The 19,266-nt window shown below is 34.8% G+C and overlaps 1 protein-coding gene across 1 annotated transcript in view; it reads left to right on the top strand.

Annotated features, from left to right (window-relative positions):
* The window catches only part of LOC118202522 (complement factor B-like), a 115,012-nt gene that overhangs the window by 40,169 nt on the left and 55,577 nt on the right, over positions 1 to 19,266 (top strand). Inside the window, exons 8-10 of the mRNA XM_085814144.1 lie at positions 926 to 1,203; positions 7,659 to 7,791; positions 13,175 to 13,294. Coding sequence (XP_085670270.1) covers positions 926 to 1,203; positions 7,659 to 7,791; positions 13,175 to 13,294 — 531 coding nt within the window. The remainder of the gene's footprint in view (positions 1 to 925; positions 1,204 to 7,658; positions 7,792 to 13,174; positions 13,295 to 19,266) is intronic.

Here is a 19,266-nt window from a genome sequence, read left to right as displayed (position 1 = left end):
AGGTGGAACGCTTCCTACTTGACGCTTTGTATGGCCATTGTTCACCATTCTCGCTAACATCGTCTAATAGTGGCACCAATCCTGTCGAAATAGCGAGAGATTCTCTGGTTAGACCAATCGGCTTCTTTCAGCCCAACAGCACATCCTATCTCAAAGACTAACACCTTTGTATTTTCCTCGTGGATCTGTATGTGAGGCATAGTTTCTGTCTATCTGAGTCCACGGAATGAAATTCACAAAGAATTATCACCTGGAATCGAAATATATCCTCTTTAAAATTCTATCAGTTGGGCAGTTAAGTGTGTGCTGCAGCGTCACATGTTCATTCATTGGCGGCCAAATTTTAATATTTTTAAAAACTCGCAAAAAAGTTACAGAAATTGTTCAAAAGATACCTGCAAATTGTTCTTACCCTTCTGCAAGATTATACATTTGTAAAGTTTTAGAACAAAAACTGAGAGATGAACTTATGAGACGTTTTTCAACGAATAGGTACACGGACATCTTGGGAAGGCAAATCATGGGGATTAGATGTGGCTAGTGCTAGGCTTGAAAGTTATCACGTGTGCTTCGCGAGCCATCTCTATCGTGTGCGTGGAGCCGAGAGGTATAGGAGCTTTGGAGGTCAAATGATGAGATATTGCGTTTCTACGTTACATTTTAACAGAGTTCTATTCCCTTTGTATAATGTTTGTCTTACTCTCTGTCATAGGAAATAAAAATAAACATTAGTAATAAGCTGTAAATCTCATTTCATTCTTAAATATTTCATCCCATTCTGATTATTTCTTAATGATGTTGCAGCTTTTATAGTTAAAAGCATAACAGAGTTAGATTTTGTTTCCGAAAATATAGAGTATTTTAAGGAATCAAAGTTTCGAACTGCATCGAAATTAAATTAAAAAAATCTATTACATTTATTTAGGTCCTTATGAATTTGTTAACAGTGATCGAGTAAGCGAAATTTTGAAATTAAAAGTGAAGGAAATAGCACATCAACAAATACGGGACTTAAGGGAATATCATCTTGTATCTCGCGCCATTTGGCCGGATAGAACCAACGAAAGCCTGCCTTCGAAAAGAATACTTGATCTCAACTATCCAAAGAGATTCATCCTGTATTTTGTATTTGACACGTCACATAGTATTAGAGAACCCAATTTTCGCAGAACTGTAGAGTTTGCTAAGGCCATTATAAAGAAGGTAAGTGATAATGAACCATTTGTAAGGTATTTATTTATTTATTTAAATTAACCGTTATTTTATGTTTAGAAACTTTACTGTCACTTTTTCTTTTCTCTTTTCCTGCCAGAATGCAAATTTTTGCTCGAGCGTATTCAAGTTAAGCAGAAAGAGATTGTATTTAAGTGAGGGTTTGAGACTGCGTTAGTCAGAGCATGTTCCGCCTGTTAAAGACCACGTCACTAGTTGCTATTCTACGTTAACATTCTGTCTAAAGCGTTGCTTTAATCTTATAAATAGTGCTGTCAAGCCGGTGTAGATTTGAACCAACTTGCGCGTTAAATATTTCTGCGTAGCCTTTGGCTAACTTACTTAGATTTAATTTAAATTTGAATTATTTACTTCTGAGTCAACGCCATAAAAGCTGGCTGGTTTTGTAATCACCAGGAGTGCCTTCTGTTCAACTATTTGATTTCTTAATAGAAAGGTCTTTTGCACCCTCCTCACATTTCTGCTTGATTAGACAGAACGATAAGTCTTTTACGTGTGTTCAAGAGTCTAGACTTGGTGCATGCTACCAAAAAGAGTTGGCACATTTAGTCTTTTGTGAACATCTTGTTTGTGTACGATTACTAATATTTATATGCAGAAATAAAGTAAATGTAATTGAGTACCTTCTTAGTACATGTATAGGGGTGTCCGCCGATAATATCGCGGCAAAAACATTGCGGACGAAAACGTCGCGGAGAAAACAACGCAAGGCGAAAACGTCGTACTACAAAACATCGTGGGAGAAAACATCGCAAAGAGAAAGCATCGCAGACCTAAAACATCGTGGAAGAAAACAACGCAAAGAGAAAGCGTCGCAGACCTAAAACATCGTGGTACAAAACATCGTCGTCGAAAAAAAAGCGGTTCAAAAACTTCGCAGTTTAAAAGCATCGTCATCGAAAATATCGTAGTAAAAAATAAAGTATCTACAAATCATCGCATGACGATAACATCGCAGACATGCTTTTTTCATACATGCTTCATACGCGATGTTTTCGGCTGTAACCATGTATAGGATATCAGCAACGTGGAAAATACGAAAATATTGCGACTGAAGAACACTGCATATACGAATCTGGCTAGTGAAATGAAATAATATTGGATGAGATAAATGAAATTTGACAAAGAAATAGGATTATGTAGGTAGAGATGTTACACAGGTATAGGAATTAAAATGATCTTATTTTCTTCCTCTTAAAAGGAAGAACATTTTTTGGAGCTCGGAAATATCTTCACTTACGGATTGACAAGTACTGCTCAAATTTACTGGTGTACAGTTTAAGATCCTGAAACGATAACGGATTATTTAAGAACTCGCTCCAAGTCGTTATAACGTGGAGCTTGATGAGTGAGCGTATTAGACCGGAACAGAAGTTACGGCTCTGATTATATTATAAATAATAATTTTATTAGAAAACGAAAGAATAGTGGTTTTCGAAGAATTTCTCGTAACTTTATGTGAGAAGTCTGAATAGTTATTTCAGACTGATATTGATGCAGAATCCTCAAAAGATGATTTAGGCGAGTCGTCTTAAACTGCATATGGATGGAAGGCAAACGTTTGTCGGTATATCCTCAAACTGCATGACGAAAGTTTTAAATTAGATTTTGGGGTTGGCAACTGCAAAATTTAAAAAGGAGGATACTCTTTGGTATTTAAACACATTGACAGCTAAATATTAAAATTTCAACCCCATATCTATTTCAAATAGTTCTAAAGTGTTAAATAAACCACTAAATAACTTACTTTTATCTTAAACTAAAAAAAAAAAAAAAATAATGACAGTCTTCATAATGTTGACTCTTTCTATTCTTTATTAATGTTTTCTTTTTGTACATCATTTAACTTCTTTCCTTTTTAGTGGAACTTTCAATTAGACTACATAATGTTTCGATTTGCTACAGTTCGTAAATTTAGATAAAAATTACTAGAAACTATCTTCACGACGAAGTGCAGAAACTGATCTGTCCGTCTTGTTCTTTTTTTACACTTGTTAAATTTTAACAGCCGGAGAACGTATAATCACATCATTCCAAAACAAAGCAAATATTTCTGTTGCAAAAACTAATGACTGCGGTCAATGACGTTTTGATAAGTGCGAAAAATAAGTTAATCAAATTTGTATCTTCATGATTAAAACTCATATCATGATTATAACTCTTGCAGGTTTTCTGAGGCGTTTACTGATGTTCGTTTTTAATCTTATTGAAAGTAAAGGAAACTTGGATTCAAAATTATTAAAATAGTAAACCTTTCTTCAAACTCTTGTCATAATTCTTACTATCATAATTTACATGAAATGTGTTCGCGGGCTGCGTGAAATTGTGTTGGAGGCCATACGCGGCCTTGCGTATGGAGGCGTTTGAGCCCCCAGAACTAGACGAAGTAGCTAACATAAAAAAATCATCAACTTTTTACAGTGATCGCGTTTTCAGTTACCCATGTATGAACTAAACCGTCTATTGAGACTACGTGGAAATCAGAAGCAAAAGTAAACTCGAATGCACCGGAAAGCTGCAGCTCAACCGGGATACTGGTTAGCAACGCGGGCTGCTGTACCGAAGCGCTCGGATTCGAATCCCGGAGAAAGGATGGATGTTTGTAAATGTGTAGTGTCTGTGCGATATGGGGTCACTCTAAGCATGCTGCGAGCCGAAAGTTCTATCGAGAAGTTGTGGGTGAGACCCCCCCCCCAGAGTGCTCTTCATCAGAATTGGGGACGAAACTGCCACAATGAATTTCGTCAGATAAGGGAGATAAGTCACAAGAACGCAGCTGAGAGCTACTCCAAGGATTTTAATTCGGAAAGCAATTAATATTAGAAACGGAACACGAAAAGAAATGTAATATAAAAGTAGCGGAATTAGCTATCTTAAAATACGATGGCACATTAGAGAGGTTTCAAGAGGTGTGAGCTTAGTTCGATCATAAGAATTAGTCAATTCATAAGAATGAATCATTTAATGAAATCGAAATATTTTACTATCTGAAATAGATAGTGAAAGGATCAGTAATCGTGGTCTTAGAAAGGCCTGCTGATTTGGGAGAGAAACATGATGTAGCTATTGAGTTACTTACAGAAAAGTGTGGTCGTAATGACAGTTTAATTCAAGTATATGTTAATAATATGGTGAATTGGCGCTCTGTGTGTCCTGCAACTAAGCTCAGAGGTTTCAACTCATTGGTGGTAAAACTCAGATCATTCGACCGTTTTTTATTTCTAATGCTAATTAAATTAATTCTATAATAGTGTTGTTTTATACTGCAATCTAAATTCTTAGGTAAAGTTTGAGATGTATCAAAGGAGTTAAAATTTTTGAAATACGAAATTGTAAACGTTAAAGGAATTTTCAATGCAGAACAAAACAAAGAATGGACACCTAGTTAAGTACCCTCAGTATTTCTGCGCTACTTAAATGTTCGTAATTCTTCGTCACATAGAAAGAACATTTGCAAAAATGACGAAAGACTGAGAAGATAATCTAAAGGGCTAAAAGAATAATCTAAAATAAAAGACAAGATGAAATATAAGATGCTTCATTCATTTAAGAAATTGTTTATCATGTTCATCAAATAAAAAATAAATTAAATCCAAATAATTATTGAAATCAAATCAAATTTTCAGCGTTTTCCCTTTACTCACAAACGCACCTATGAGAGCTTTACTCTCAGTGGAAGCTTCTGTGACTCCCAAAGTCTCTTTTATGGTTTCATCCTTTTCTGAAACGTGATGAGACAGTCAAGAAATAATGAGAGTTAAAGGCTAGTTCTAATCCCAGGTTCACATTTTTTTAAGTAATAGGTGTTACTTTGTAGTTGAGTTGGTATCGTAAAAGTATATGTTACTCTAAATAACTTGCATAGAATGGCATGTGTTACTTTCGACAGGAATTCCCTTTCCACGTTACCCTCTGTTTCCACTCTTTAAACTACCGAACTTATTAGATATCAAACTATAACAGTCTCGATGTATATAATAGTCCCTATGCTCGAACTATAAGAGTCCACATGGCTAGTCTAGTTAATATCTCACAATTATCTTCTTATCTCACACAAATATTTATTATCATTTCTTTTCACAAATGTATGCAAATTGCTAAGTGTTAGCTAAGTGTACAGTTTTCTTAATGTAAAATACCACTAAAGGTTTAATATTACAATGCGAAAATATTTTTAACGTGTGGTAAGTTCCAGAAAGTACAAAATACAGCATATTTGCTTATCAATCGATTCTTTCAACAACAGATTTATAACATTTAAGCAACATTGGTACAAAATTGTCAGACGTCATTTTAGTATGAAGTAACGAGCTACTAGGACCAAAAATATGAAATTAGAAAATAATAATTAATTTTATGGAGCCGTTTTAGAACACGCGGTGCCTTTATGCTAAGAAATGTAAACGAGTTCATTTTTTAGAGAATTTTCAGAGGTTATTAGGTTTACAAAGCAAAAGATATGAAGCGTACTCGATGCCTTTGCAAGGTTCGTGTTCCTGACCTCCCGACTGCTAACCGGACGCATATTTCACAAATGCACATCAGCGTAGCCACTGAGGGAGGGATTTCGAAAATGGACCAATGAGCTTCTATTGCTCTTGTGACGCTAAATCTTCGTGCATGTGACCGTATGTTGTTAGCATGTTAATTTACATTTGTTTCGCCTTTATAAATGTATGGCGTAACAGTAGAAAATCTCGTAGTGCTTTCGTTCTATGAGTTTAATTAATCGCTAACATATAACTTTCGCGATATTTATCACGCATTGATATTTGAATTGATCTTCACGGCATATTATCGCTCTTTACATTGAGAAAATGACTCAAGCTACAATTAGCCTTGAATATTATGCATTTTCTAACACCTGTGGATTAAGTGAATTCAAATGTTTAATTTTTTTTTTTTTTTTTTTTTTAATTGAGCTGAGTGCTGAGAAGGACTGGAAGTGTTACAATGAATCTACTGTTTTTTTTATTTCATTGCTAGAATTCTTTTGATTTTTAAAATGCAAGATTCAGAATACATACTGTGCATGATCTGATTATATCCATTGTTAATATTAAAAGTTATATGCGGATAAATTTAATATATTCGTTGTGAATAAGATAAATTCATTCTGTTTGATGAGTATTTCTTGTGTAGACAGTACATAAAAGAAAGAGTGAGCAGTTATTAAATGTGAAATTCAACACACTAAATGTGTACGGATCCAAATTAGTAAAGTTTACTTAAACTTATTTTGCAATTGGATAAAATCCCGCATTGGTTATTATTATAGTAGAACATTTTTTTCATATAGACTGCAATAAATAGTGCTGACTTCTATTTACATATATAATTGGTATAACTATTTTTCTCACATGCATAGTTTTATGTAAAGATAGCATTTGGGCTCAGATGTTTATCACATATTTCTTTCTTTATCTTATTTGCCACTTACTAAGTAATATCTCACATGGATATTTTTGTATTGATTATTTTGTATCCAACATTTGTTTGTATTGATTTCAATTTCTTTCAGTCAGGTAGTGAAATCTTAACAATTGCTTATATTTGATCTAATAATGAAAAGATTCAGAAGAAATCCACGATGGTTTAATTATTTTGTACAGAAAATTGCGTGGCAGAATATTTTCAACCATCTAGCTTAAATTTTAAAGCTCTCGAAAGGCCATGTGACAAGACAGAAATATTACTGGATGCCCATTGGTCCATCCTAGAAGCCACTCCCTCGGTGGCTGCACAGATGTGCACTTGTGAAATATGCTAACCGGGCGTATTTTTAAATTATTTCTCGAAAGCGTGTAGTGCGGAAAGAGAAAATTTCTCACATTCTTCTCTTTAAATGGTGACTAAAGAGGAACACTAAACTTTGGTGGTGACGAATTATCATCCATCACATTTTTACTTGAGCCTCGCTTGTAGAAACTTAATAATTTTTAAGCGAGTACGAGAAACATTCAGAGAGCTCTTCGCCGGGATCCGAACTCCAGGCTATTAGTATTAGTCGGATTACGTGCTTTTCATGTACACTACGAAGACATGCGGAGAGAAAGACGAAAACTCCAGAGTAAATTAAAAATTCATAAATTGACTTTCTGTTTATTTGTATATATTTTAAATAAGAAAACACACCATCGCTGAATTGAATATAATTTGCAAAGCAAAACAAACAAATATACCTTTTATAACCCTATACAGCAATTGATTACAGAAAAACGCTGTATGCATTTTTGCCTATACAAAAGCATTTCAGAAATATATACAATATTCAAATATATATATACAATATTTCAGAAATATATATTATGTTCCTTTATGATGTGCTTAACGATAAACAACAATTCTATTTAAAGCCTGCAGACTTAGAACACACAAACAAAATAAAGCAATAGCATTTCCTTCTAATCTCTATTTTTTTTAAGGTTGGCGTAAGCGAGTATGGGGCAAGAATTGGAGCTTTGACGTTCGGTTCTAATGCTGAGACAGCATTCTTACCTACTAGCTACAAGCATACGGAAGATGTTCTCCGCGCCCTGGATGAAATCAAGTACACTGGTAAAGTAAAATTGTTTCAAGTCCGTTGCAATTATTTTTTTTAAAATTTTATTAACAGCCAGCCTCTAAGTTGTCTACTGTCTTGTTTCCTCTTGCGTATGGCAATTATTCCCTCGTAACAGAAGGTTATGCAAGTGTAGGCCATTCGAAAGTTGGCTAATTATCGGCGCTGGAGATTAACAAGAGAAAATTCTTATTGTTGGTCTCTTCTGCATTTAGCTAGGTTGTAAGGTATATTTTAATTTTATAACAGTTATTTTAATTTAGATAACCTTTTCTATCAATTATTGTTTCTCACTTATAACTCTCACTATATAGCTGTCTATTTTAAAAAGAAAAAAGAATATAGAGTACACGTTTATTTTGAGAAATGTTATACCGTAATAACCTTTGTCCCGAAACAGTTGCATTTCGTTAGTTGCTATGTTCCATGTAAGCGACTTATTGCTTAGTTCAGATAACAGAAATCGTAAACTCAAGAAGGGTTAACTTAAGAAGGTTTAACACAGTTATTGTTTCTCACTTATATCACTTATCACTTATAACCAGAATGAGTTTTTAGAATCGCGTTGAATGCAAATGAGTTAGAAGAAGTATTAAAGGAAAGTTCAACTTGCTTCGAGAGAGAGAGAGAGCTGGGATTCCTGAGTAGTGCGTGTTTGCATTCGGGCTAAGTCTCTCTAGAAGCTCGGCTGTATATTACATACCTTTTGATATTCGCCAGCTAGTTTAGATTAAAGGCCAACTACGTTAGATTAGTTTTAGCTTAGGCTAAGTCTCTTAATCATAGTTAGTTCTCATTTCTTACTTTAATTTCAAGCCCGAGTATAGGATTTGTTGTAAGCCCGAAAAAAGGGGCCAATGTTCATCTTATTTTAAGTGTAATAAAAGGTAGTTAACCCTTCTTGAGTTTACGATTTCTGTTATCTGAACTAAGCAATAAGTCGCTTACATGGAACATAGCAACTAACGAAATGCAACTATTTCGGGACAAAGGTTATTACGGTATAACATTTCTCAAAATAAACGTGTACTCTATATTCTTTTTTCTTTTTAAAATAGACAGCTTGTAGATTATATAAAACACAAGAAATGTAAATTTAAAGCTTAATGTTTTTAAAAACCAGTTGTTTAATTTCTCTTACCTTTGAGGCATCTTTTGTGACATTGTGCTCATTTGGTACGCGTTTCTTAAAAAATACTGCATCAAACACCCTCAAATTTTGTTTGATGGTTGGTTAAAGACATATCATTTAAGAATAATAAGCAGTATTTTACATTTTACTTAAAAAAATATTAAAAATAAATTAGTAAAATGTTTTGAAAATCATAGAAAGAAATGGTATTAAATTTTTAATATATCCAAAACTGATGATCTTAAATTTTATATCCTGCGTAGTTTCAAATAAATAGTTGAGATAAACGACTGTGGAAAATTTAAACCTTCTAGACTGAATAGTGTTCAAGAAAAGTGTACCGAAAGTAAAAAAAAAAAAAAAAAAAAAAAAAAAAAAAAATCCACGTTTTGAGAAAAACTGAAAAACCAATTTCAACACTTATAATTTATTAAAAAAAGCAGTTTAACATTTTCCTGCACTATAATCATCTTGAACTGGCATTTATGCATCTAGTTGTTTTTGTTTTATTAACTTATGCTTCTTCCTGCCCATTTTAGAAAGCTTTTGGTAAGCGAGATGGGCCTCACGATTTCTATCGCAATCTATTTTCGCAAAACCTTTACCGTATAAAACCCTGGTTGTATTCCCAATAATTCAAGTTTTTATTGTGGCTTTGTACACCATCATTAAAACATGTTACCGCATCTAATAACCCTAATTTTAATGTGATGGCACTCACGAAAGCAGTTTTTGGTGTGCGTGTCCAGATGCAATAATTAAAACTTTCATTCAGGTTTTGAGTTTTTGTTGTTCACTTGTCTGACGTATAACAGTGCAAGGAGCACCTGTCGTTGGCAACATCCTTGAGCACCTTACAGGTGACAGTGCGATTTAGCCCAGTTCCGCCTCCAATTTTAATGGAGAGCACCCCAAGTAGTACCGGTCCTACCTAGGTCCGAAGGTCTCCCACCCTTCTTGCCCTAATACCCACCTCTCGAGAGGACTTTCGGCTCGCAGCATATTTCGGGTGCTTCCATGCCGCACGGACACTATACAAACACCAGTGCCTTCTCCAAGATTCGAACCCGGGGCCATCGGTACGGTAGTCAGCGTCGTTAACCACTATACTGGTTGAGCGATAGGCTTTGACTTCTTTCATGAATGCAGTTTGAGAGTAGTTTTTGGTCAGAGAGAATTCTAAAGACTTCTTCTCAGCTAATAAAACAGGTTCTAACGAAAAATGTTTATGAACATACTTTTTACCAGCTGATATGGCTTTATTGTTGCCACACCAGACATCTGTCCCTTCTCAACTGATGGGCTTGCTAGTGCACGTTTACATATTTTAATGAAATATTTCGGTCTTAAAATTTCTAAACATGGATAAATTATATATTTTTGGAATCGTCTCAGGTTACTTTATTTTTTAGCCCAAAATTTAAAATTTGAAAATTTTTATGTCATATGTCCCCTTAACAGTTCACTAGGTTCCTCGACATTTACAAGAGTGAGAAACTCTACATGATATTGCTGAGGAGCACTTTAAACTTCCCACAGAGGCAATGAGTTTCCATCCGATGGCTTGTGAAGTTCAGTCTTGGTATATTTTCTTCACTTCCAAGTTTGATTTTGTAAATTCTGTGCAACCTCAGCGGCTGTTAGATATTACATAGAAACTTGATGAAAATCGGTTATTAAGTTTAATTGCAAGTTACAGAATCTTAAGCACTGCGGATATCTACTGCCAGCGTTTTATAAACGTATGTGTGATAAAAAAATTTCGAAATTTTGCAATAGTAACACTCGTTTTTTTCCTGCGCAAATTGATTTGTTCATTGAAAAACAACAAATGGAGTTGGAACGATACACGTATGATGAGACGTAAAACACTTTCAAAGACGAACATTGTAAAGTAAAAGTGACAACACAAGAAAGGACAGAGAAAAAATTTTATTAAGATTACAAGTTTTCAATTTGTACAAACCTTCAAGATTGAGTAATCTCCCGTAATGTAATGTTCCAGTTTCCAGTTCCAGCCATCGTGATCTTCCGATCTGACTTCAATGGCTATCTGCTTCTGGGAGTATCTGAAATCTAAGGTGTACGCATCAGATTCGTAATATTGGTCAGAATTTAAAGACGTCATAAAATATGAAGTTATACAGGTTCTTCCTGCGATGTTATTTTCGTCATTGTTGTGAACAACCTCACGTATGCAATGCATTATCGTCTGCAAAGAGGGCACGTTGAAAACTTATTTTTAATTCTAATAAAAGTATTTTTCCTCTCCCCTCTTGTGTTGTTATTAATCCTTTACGATGCTCTTCTTTACAAATATTTTACGTTGACAATTGTTGTTATACGTGTGTCCTTCTAATCCCATTTATGGTTTCTCAGTGCAATGAGCAGATTGCACAGGAAAAAAAATGTGGTTGTTGCCATTGGGAAATTTTGAAATGTTTTTCACCGTAAGAATAACCGTAAGAGCTCTATTGCTCTAAATCAGGAGAATCTCGACCATCTCTGTGATGTACGATCATTCGTACGTCACAGAAATATAACATCGTTTAGAAAATGGTTTCGGATATTAAGAGGTTAAATTCTGGGCACGTTTACGCAGATTACTGCGAAAAATGTTCAACAATATATTTTGCTTTCAAAAATGGAGGTCTGACTCCCAGAAACGTATAGAATTCGTGTTCTAGAAAACACTCGAAGTCTTTACTTGTGATACAAAGCCAACTCATAATATTATTTGCACTAACTAAAAATAAAATAAAAAAAAATCTGAAAGCTTCCAGTTTTTACATTACACCCAAAGGGGCGTTTTTTAACGTTAGGTTTTGTTAAATATTATGTTCTTCGCACTTCAACCATAAAATTCAGTTCAACAGCAATATCACAAAATAATTTTAAAATGAACATATCGTTTCTAATTTCCGATACACAATCTCGCGCGCTGGAGATTTTTTCGTACATTGTTGCCATTGCTAGCGTTGAAATCATTGAGTTGCTTAATCAAAAATTCTTTAATGTCTGGCAAAATATGAAGTAAATAATAAAACAAATTCTAAATTAGGGCTTTCAAATGCTCATATTCGCTGGAGGATTACGCTTTTAAAAATTGGATGGCTCTAGGTACCTTTGTTTTATCACAATACGAGAAACATATATACAGTTATGTAGATTCTACATTATTTAATTTATTTAAATATAATACAGGACGTTAATAGTTGGTGGCAACAATTTGAAAAGGAAATCAACGAAGAAAGTGAATCGACGCAATATGCCAAAACGAAATCAATAGCCCTTCTAGACTAATAATATTTATATTTTAATCAATTTTTGGTACGATTACCGAACGATGACTCTTAAGTCTAAAACTTCATAAGAATATTAATAACGCATTTTTAGACTTTGAAACGGTATAAATTGGGTAAAAACTCTTTCGGCATACCAAATATAATAAAGGTGTAAACAAAGAACCACTAAATCGCAAAAGAATATCATTGAGTGGCAGTTAAGGGAGAAAAATCAGTTTTAATTCCTTCTAATTTATTTACTAAGTAGGCGCCTCAATGCAAATTGAATATGACGTCAAAATTCCAAGATTTTAAAATCCAATATCTAGGTCAGTTTTCGTCGTACCGGAGTCAAATCTTTTGTGTTTTCCTTTTCATAAAGAGTGCAAAATGTTTCTAAATATAAGAAAAAACGTATAAAAAGTCAAATTTTGTAATATTTATGCTAATAAATTAGTCTGCAGGAAATTAATTCCGACTTGAGGTGCTAAGAAAGATTTTAAGAATTTTTGAAAAGGTTTTATTTTCGCTTGGTGACATTGTAAAGTTCCGAACTATTTAAAATTGCCAGAAAAAGACCGTTAAGACAGACAGACACTTATAATCCCGTCTTACCTTCTAAATATTCTTATCACAAATCAGAGTGAAAGTTTAATGTTAAACGTATTTCAAATAGAATCAAAACACGTCAATATAAAAATTAAAATTCGGAAAACAAAAGCGGTCTAGCTTATATTTAAAGGAATCTCTGCCAGGAATTAAAACAATCTTCTTCGGCATATTTTCCTTAGCTATTTTTATTATTTTGTTGCTTTTTATTAAATTTAAAAACTATATTTCTGCGTTGAAATTATTTCTAATTTTAAGGTTACACATCTTTCTATAGCTATGTTGCATAATTTAATGTAAGCTTCTTCGTAATGTCTCAGTTATTAATTTGTTACATTTATGTCTCTTTTGCAGGTAGTGGGACAGAAACACTTCTGTCTTCCTTAGAAGACCTAATATTTACCTTCATTCCTGTTACTCGAGAGGTTTTTGGTGAGAGAGGACTGAAGTCTATTGTTTTTATTCTTACAGATGGTGAGTAACAGACTGTAAGAATTAAGCAAAATATTAAGCAATTTAGGTACAACATTTTAGAAGGTTGTCAAAGTATAATGAATATAACATATAGGTTTAATGATTATTTTAATTACAATTTGTTTTAAATACTTACATATTTTGTATTCCTGTTTTTTATCTTTTTCTCGAAAAACTGCAAAAATCAAAGCTGCGTTCCTTATTATTTTTCTGATATGCTTGACTCAAAACCAGTCTTCTCTTTGGTACACATACGAACACAGATCTATTTAACGTGTTTATATGCATATCCCCCATCGTAGTTTTCTAGCATGTGAGTTCGAAACTTCTAGAAACTAATTTTTGGACAAAGCTTACAAGGTATGTTTTGGCTTTAAAATAAAATCCATTGCTGTTTGATGAACGTTACCGAGGGTTCTACAAACTTGGATGTAGTTGCAGAACGTGGTGACATGCTGTAGGGTACAGGTCCAGTGATAATGATATTGGTAGTTTAGGCAACTCCCTATCTCGTGGTACTGACAGTGACACTGAATAAGAAGTTCTGAAAACAAAAATGTGTTCCTTTTGACAGATAATAAAAATTTTGTCTCAGCGTAAGAACTGTTTTCGTGTTAGCTACTTTCACATCTCCAAAACGAAAAAAAAAAAAAAAAAAAAAAAAAAAAAAAAAAAAAATGTAGATTGCAGACTGGCTATTTTCGGCTTATCCTAGAGAATGTTTTTCTTTTAACTTAAATGTAAGTTAAAAGTGCAACTTATGCATCTGTGCGGTTTGCGTATGCGAGAATGCGGTAATCGGTGCTCAATGTAATGGTCATTCAGTTTTAGAAATAGTTTAATAATGAAAATATTTCATTTCGCAATGTCAGAAATATGGCAAGAGTACACGAATAACGGATAAAAGTAACTAGGCAAACTCCAAATCCAAGTTAGATAAGTAACTGTGAATAATTCTGATCTTCGAACACTCAGTTGTATCATACGTAGCCAGCTACATTCAACCTGGAGTCAGATGACCGTCACACTGAGTTGCAGTGTTCTAGCTAAATTAACGTTATATGACTGCTACATCTTACTAGAATTATAAAGCTACTCTTCCCTGAGCTCTACTGCGTCAGTAACAACAGCAGAAGGGTTAAATTAACAGCAGAAGGGTTAAATTACTCTTTTATTTTTACTACATTAGATTCAAAGGTGGCCTCGCCTGGGCGTGCACTTATGGCTTTAACTTAAAAGGAGAAGCTAATCCTAAGTAGAATAATCAGCCGAAGCTACACAGAGAGATTTAACGAGTAGGCTCTTTGGCTAATTTCACAGGCGTGGATTAAAAGACAATATGCACAGAAGTAAATTAGCCCACGTTAACTGCTAGCAACAATGTGACCGAAAGCCAGAACACGCTCTGTCTGAAGTAGTTCAGACCTCAGCTTAAATAATTGTTTCTATCCTATTTTGCATAAAGCGTGAATATGAAAATTTCTGAAAGAAAAAAGCGTGGATTAAAAAAATGAGGCTGTAAAGGAAATGTTGTTTCTAAAAATAAGATTAATTGTTAGAAAAGTAAAATAACACCCCACAGTGTAAGAGGCAAGAGTCAGACAGCAGAGGTAGTGCCCAGACTCGATTTACCGTATGGACGTTTGCAACTGAAAACTAATAGGGTACCGCTTCTTATTGTGCGCCACCAGTGATGATCACTGACGTGATCTTCCAGTATAACATCATCCTGGCAGATGGAAAACTTCAGCGTGAAAATGGACGGCTTAATTATTGTGACTACTCAAGGTTTACGGAATAAGGACCTACATAAATACACAAGATTCATAACATATATACGTCAGGTTCGTTACATAAATATACAAGGTTCTGGAGAGTACATTCATTGTAGAAACTAACATACTCATTAGTTATTTTTATACATTATTTACTTGCTATTTACGTGCATCTTATTGATTTTGACTTTCGTCCATACGTACCCAATAATCCAGATTAACAATATATATACACCAAATTCACCTCATAAATATACAAGGCTCTCGTGAGTACATTCATTGTAGAAACTAACACAGCCATTGGTTGTTTCTATACATTATTTACTTGCTATTTATGTGACCTTTATTGATTTCGGTGTGCGTACATATGTGCGCAATTATCCAGATTAACATTATGTTACATTATAGGATTAAATTCAAGCAAAAGTACGAAAATGTTTACAGTCCAGTTCACAATTCTGTTACAGAGATGTATAAAATTAAAATAGTTAAAACATTGTAATTGACTTGATGTTCTTTATGAATGTCCAACTGCTTTGTAAAAGGTTTGAAATTGTAATTATAAATTTACAATGCTGCCTTTCTATACTGCACAACGAACTGATTAACGTATGCTACATACCAGTAGTTTGTAGCTCAACATTGCTAACTCAGAACGTAATGAAGCTAGACTGATATTCCTGGCACTTATGTGGTGATACATTGAGTTATTGCAATTAATATTGAGGTGTTGTGATAGTTGTAAAGGGTACGTTGTTTAATGTACCAAATACCACTTCCTATTACACATCTTCGCGCTCAGTGTCCAGCATGGGCTACAGAACATCGTGCCTGGATGATCAACGATTAGGAACGAGAAGCATGCAGCCATGAGTCTCACGTCCGACGGCGTCGTGCTAATGGTTAAGCTATGAATGTGAAATCATGGATCCGTATCGCCAGGTTACGGCGCTCAGTAAATGGTATGCAGTATTATTTTCTTGGGAACATTTGGAAAGCATTCTCACTGCATCTAAATACAGAATAAATAAATAATATAATATAAGCATAAATGAATGAATCATTTATGCTAGAGTATCATAAATGATTCATTCATTTTGAAAAAGCCATATTTTCAAAAGTATTAAGCATACAAACATGAAAAATATATGAAAAGAAGCACAAACTCACAAGTCTATGCACTATTTCACCAACTTTCCCGGATAAGTTGAACGTTGCTTCAACGCTGAATATCATCATTGGTGGGGAAATTTTCATCCTCCTATGCTTCCTTGAACTCTGACGCAAAAACCTAGTCGATGGGCGTAATCCTCCGGCTTTATAATTGTTGCAGGAGCTACAGATGGTTACGGTTTAGCCAGATTTCGCGTTGACTATCACCGGTTCACCGAAGTTACGACGAAAGACAGCTACACTATTCTTAGAATGGGCTATATTCTGGACCTTTTCTCTGGAAGTCAGTGGTTTTCGATGTTCGATCTAAAGGATGGATGGTGGAAAGTAGAGCTATATTCTTATGACAGACTGAATTTACTACCGGACAAGGCAGTTCAAGGTGATGCAGTTTGGACTCTGTAATGCTCATTCAAACGCCTCATGGAGACTGTTTTGAAAGATTTTTCTTACGAAGTCTGTTTGATATACCTCGATGATATCATCATCGTCAGGAAGAGTTTCGAAGAACATCAGAAAGTCTTAGAAACGTGATTCAGAAACTTAAAGAAGCCAATCTAAAGATTAGTCCCGCTACATGTAAATTAACAGAAAGGAAGTCACTTAACTCGGATATGTCATTTCTGTTGAAGGGGTGCGTACGGATCCTGAAGACGTGTCAGCAGTTAAAGACTGGAGATGCCACCAAAATGTCCATCAGCTAAGAAGTTATCTTCGGTTTTGCAACTACGATAGGGGATTCATGAAGGACTTTTCTTTCATCGCAAGACCCCTTCACAAGCTGATAGAGAGCAAGCTATAGTTTTTGTGGACCACCAATGCGAGAAAGCATTTAACAACCTGAAGGAAGCTTTAACATTTGCTTCAATCTTGACCCATTCCCACCTCGACAAAGCATTAATTTTCGACACAGATCCGAGAAATGAAATTTTTGGTCCTGTTTTGTTCGAAGAAATGAACGGCCAAGAACGTGACATGGCCTACTAGAGCAAGTGCGTATCTAAACCGAAGAGGAATTATTGTGTCGTCAGGAAAGCTTGCTCACCATAGTTAAACCCGTAGAACATTTCCATCACTATCTCTACGAAAAAAAATTCCTGCTCAGCATGGATCATGCATCGTTGTCCTGGCTTTTAAATTTCAAGGAGCCTGATGGTCAAATAGCGAGGTGGACACAGAGATTCGAGGAATATTGCATCACTATCCGTCCTCGGAAGTAATCATCACACGAAGACGCCGAAGCCATGTCAACAAGACCTTGTCCATAAAGCTGCCGCTATTGTTTCAGGGTACGAGCTGCTGAATCGAGTCGTCCGGAAAGTTAGAACTTCAACATCAGCTGATTAAGACTCGTGGCGTGATGAGGAAGTAAGAAAAGACCAACTGAAAGACAGCGACATCAAACCTATAATTTACTTAATAAAGTCATCAAACAGAAAACCTACCTGGTAAGACATTATACCTCTATGACAGTTGGGAAACAATGGATTAAAACGAAATAATATTGGGCCCTCTGGGACTCAATCCACAATCTAAACGGCGTATTATACCGGAAATTCGAATCGGATGATGAAAAGTCTTTCCGAGTGCTGCTGATACTTCCAGATCTTGGACGTCCTTAGAACTACATAGCAGCCCTACATGATTTTACTTCGGAGTTATGAAGACTTTGCAGAGATTTCAACAGTGCTTCTATTGGAGTAATGCAAAGGATTATGTGCAAAAGTGGTGCCAATCTTGCAATGCCTGTACAAGTTGGAAAGGACCAAAGAAACGCAGCGGAGAGAAGCTACAAAGTTACAATGTAGATGCCTATTTTGAACGTATCGCTCTTGACATCTTGACACCTCTGCCGCGAACTGCTGATGGCAACAGATATAACCTCGTTTCCATTGATTACTTAACCAAGTGGCCTGAAACTTATCCCATTCGCGATCAAGAGGCTATTACGGTAGCAGAGGTTTTGATACAACATAAGTTCGGATTTCTAGGTTTGGAGTGCCTAATCAGACGGCAAGGTGGAGATGGTTTCCAGAAAACAAGAGGACTGGGACAAGAAGTTATCTCTACTTTTACTGACTTACCGCAGTGCCGTCCACGAGACTACCGGCTATTCCTCATCCCAGATGCTCTTCGGTTATGACATTCGTCTGCCTTGTGATATTCTGTTTGGTCGCCCTCCGGAAATCCGAGTTAGCTTTCTCTATAGATCTCCATTGTAGTGTGTTGTATTTAACTTTTTTAGTATTTTGAAGAATAATTTCTAATTATATTGCGTGATATTGAGAACACTTGATCGAATATCTCTGAGGAAAATTCCAGAGTTCTTACTTCTTTTAAAAACAAAAAAACTTTATTAACTTATTATCAGACTTGTGCATTCAAAATATTACCCGTACATCCGCAACAATATATATAATTGCATATTATTGTGCATTTTTGCTTTAAAAGTGATAAAAGTATGTGATCTTTAGTTTCGTTAAAGTTTTTATGTTTTTGTTAATATGCATGCAATAATTGTAGATTTATCAAGGATTTAAAAAAGCGAGTTAAGCTAACAGACCGCTAGTTATTTACATTTAAAACTCGGTAGAATAATGAATTAAGTCAGTTTCTGCACTTTCAATGTCTTTTTTGCCCAGTGAGATCAAAAGTAAACTCTCAGTTTGTGCACCGAAAAATCTGACATCTTGAAGCTTATTTCTACCGAATTGCTTATTTCTGCATAAAAAATCTAATTTTAATTGTAGAAATATTTTTAACTGGTTTAAATGTATTTGGTGTTTTATGTTTTCCTGTTTATTACAATTTTTAATGAAGGTATTTTGAGTTTTTATGTATGTTTGCTTTGCCGCGATGTGAGAACTGAATTAATTGAGTAAGATATATTTCTAAGACGCAGTTTAAATGAAATGCAGCAAAAATATGTATAACTTAATAGGCTATACAAGGAAGTCGTGGTGTCCACATGAGACATTTTATTATGCAATTACTATTGCATAAATGTTTACATTACTAGTTACT

Source organism: Stegodyphus dumicola, chromosome 3 (assembly GCF_044657685.1).
Source record: "Stegodyphus dumicola isolate Sdum_Otavi_A_Nest chromosome 3, ASM4465768v1".
Lineage (NCBI taxonomy): Eukaryota > Metazoa > Arthropoda > Arachnida > Araneae > Eresidae > Stegodyphus > Stegodyphus dumicola.
This window is presented reverse-complemented; position numbering and strand designations above follow the sequence as displayed.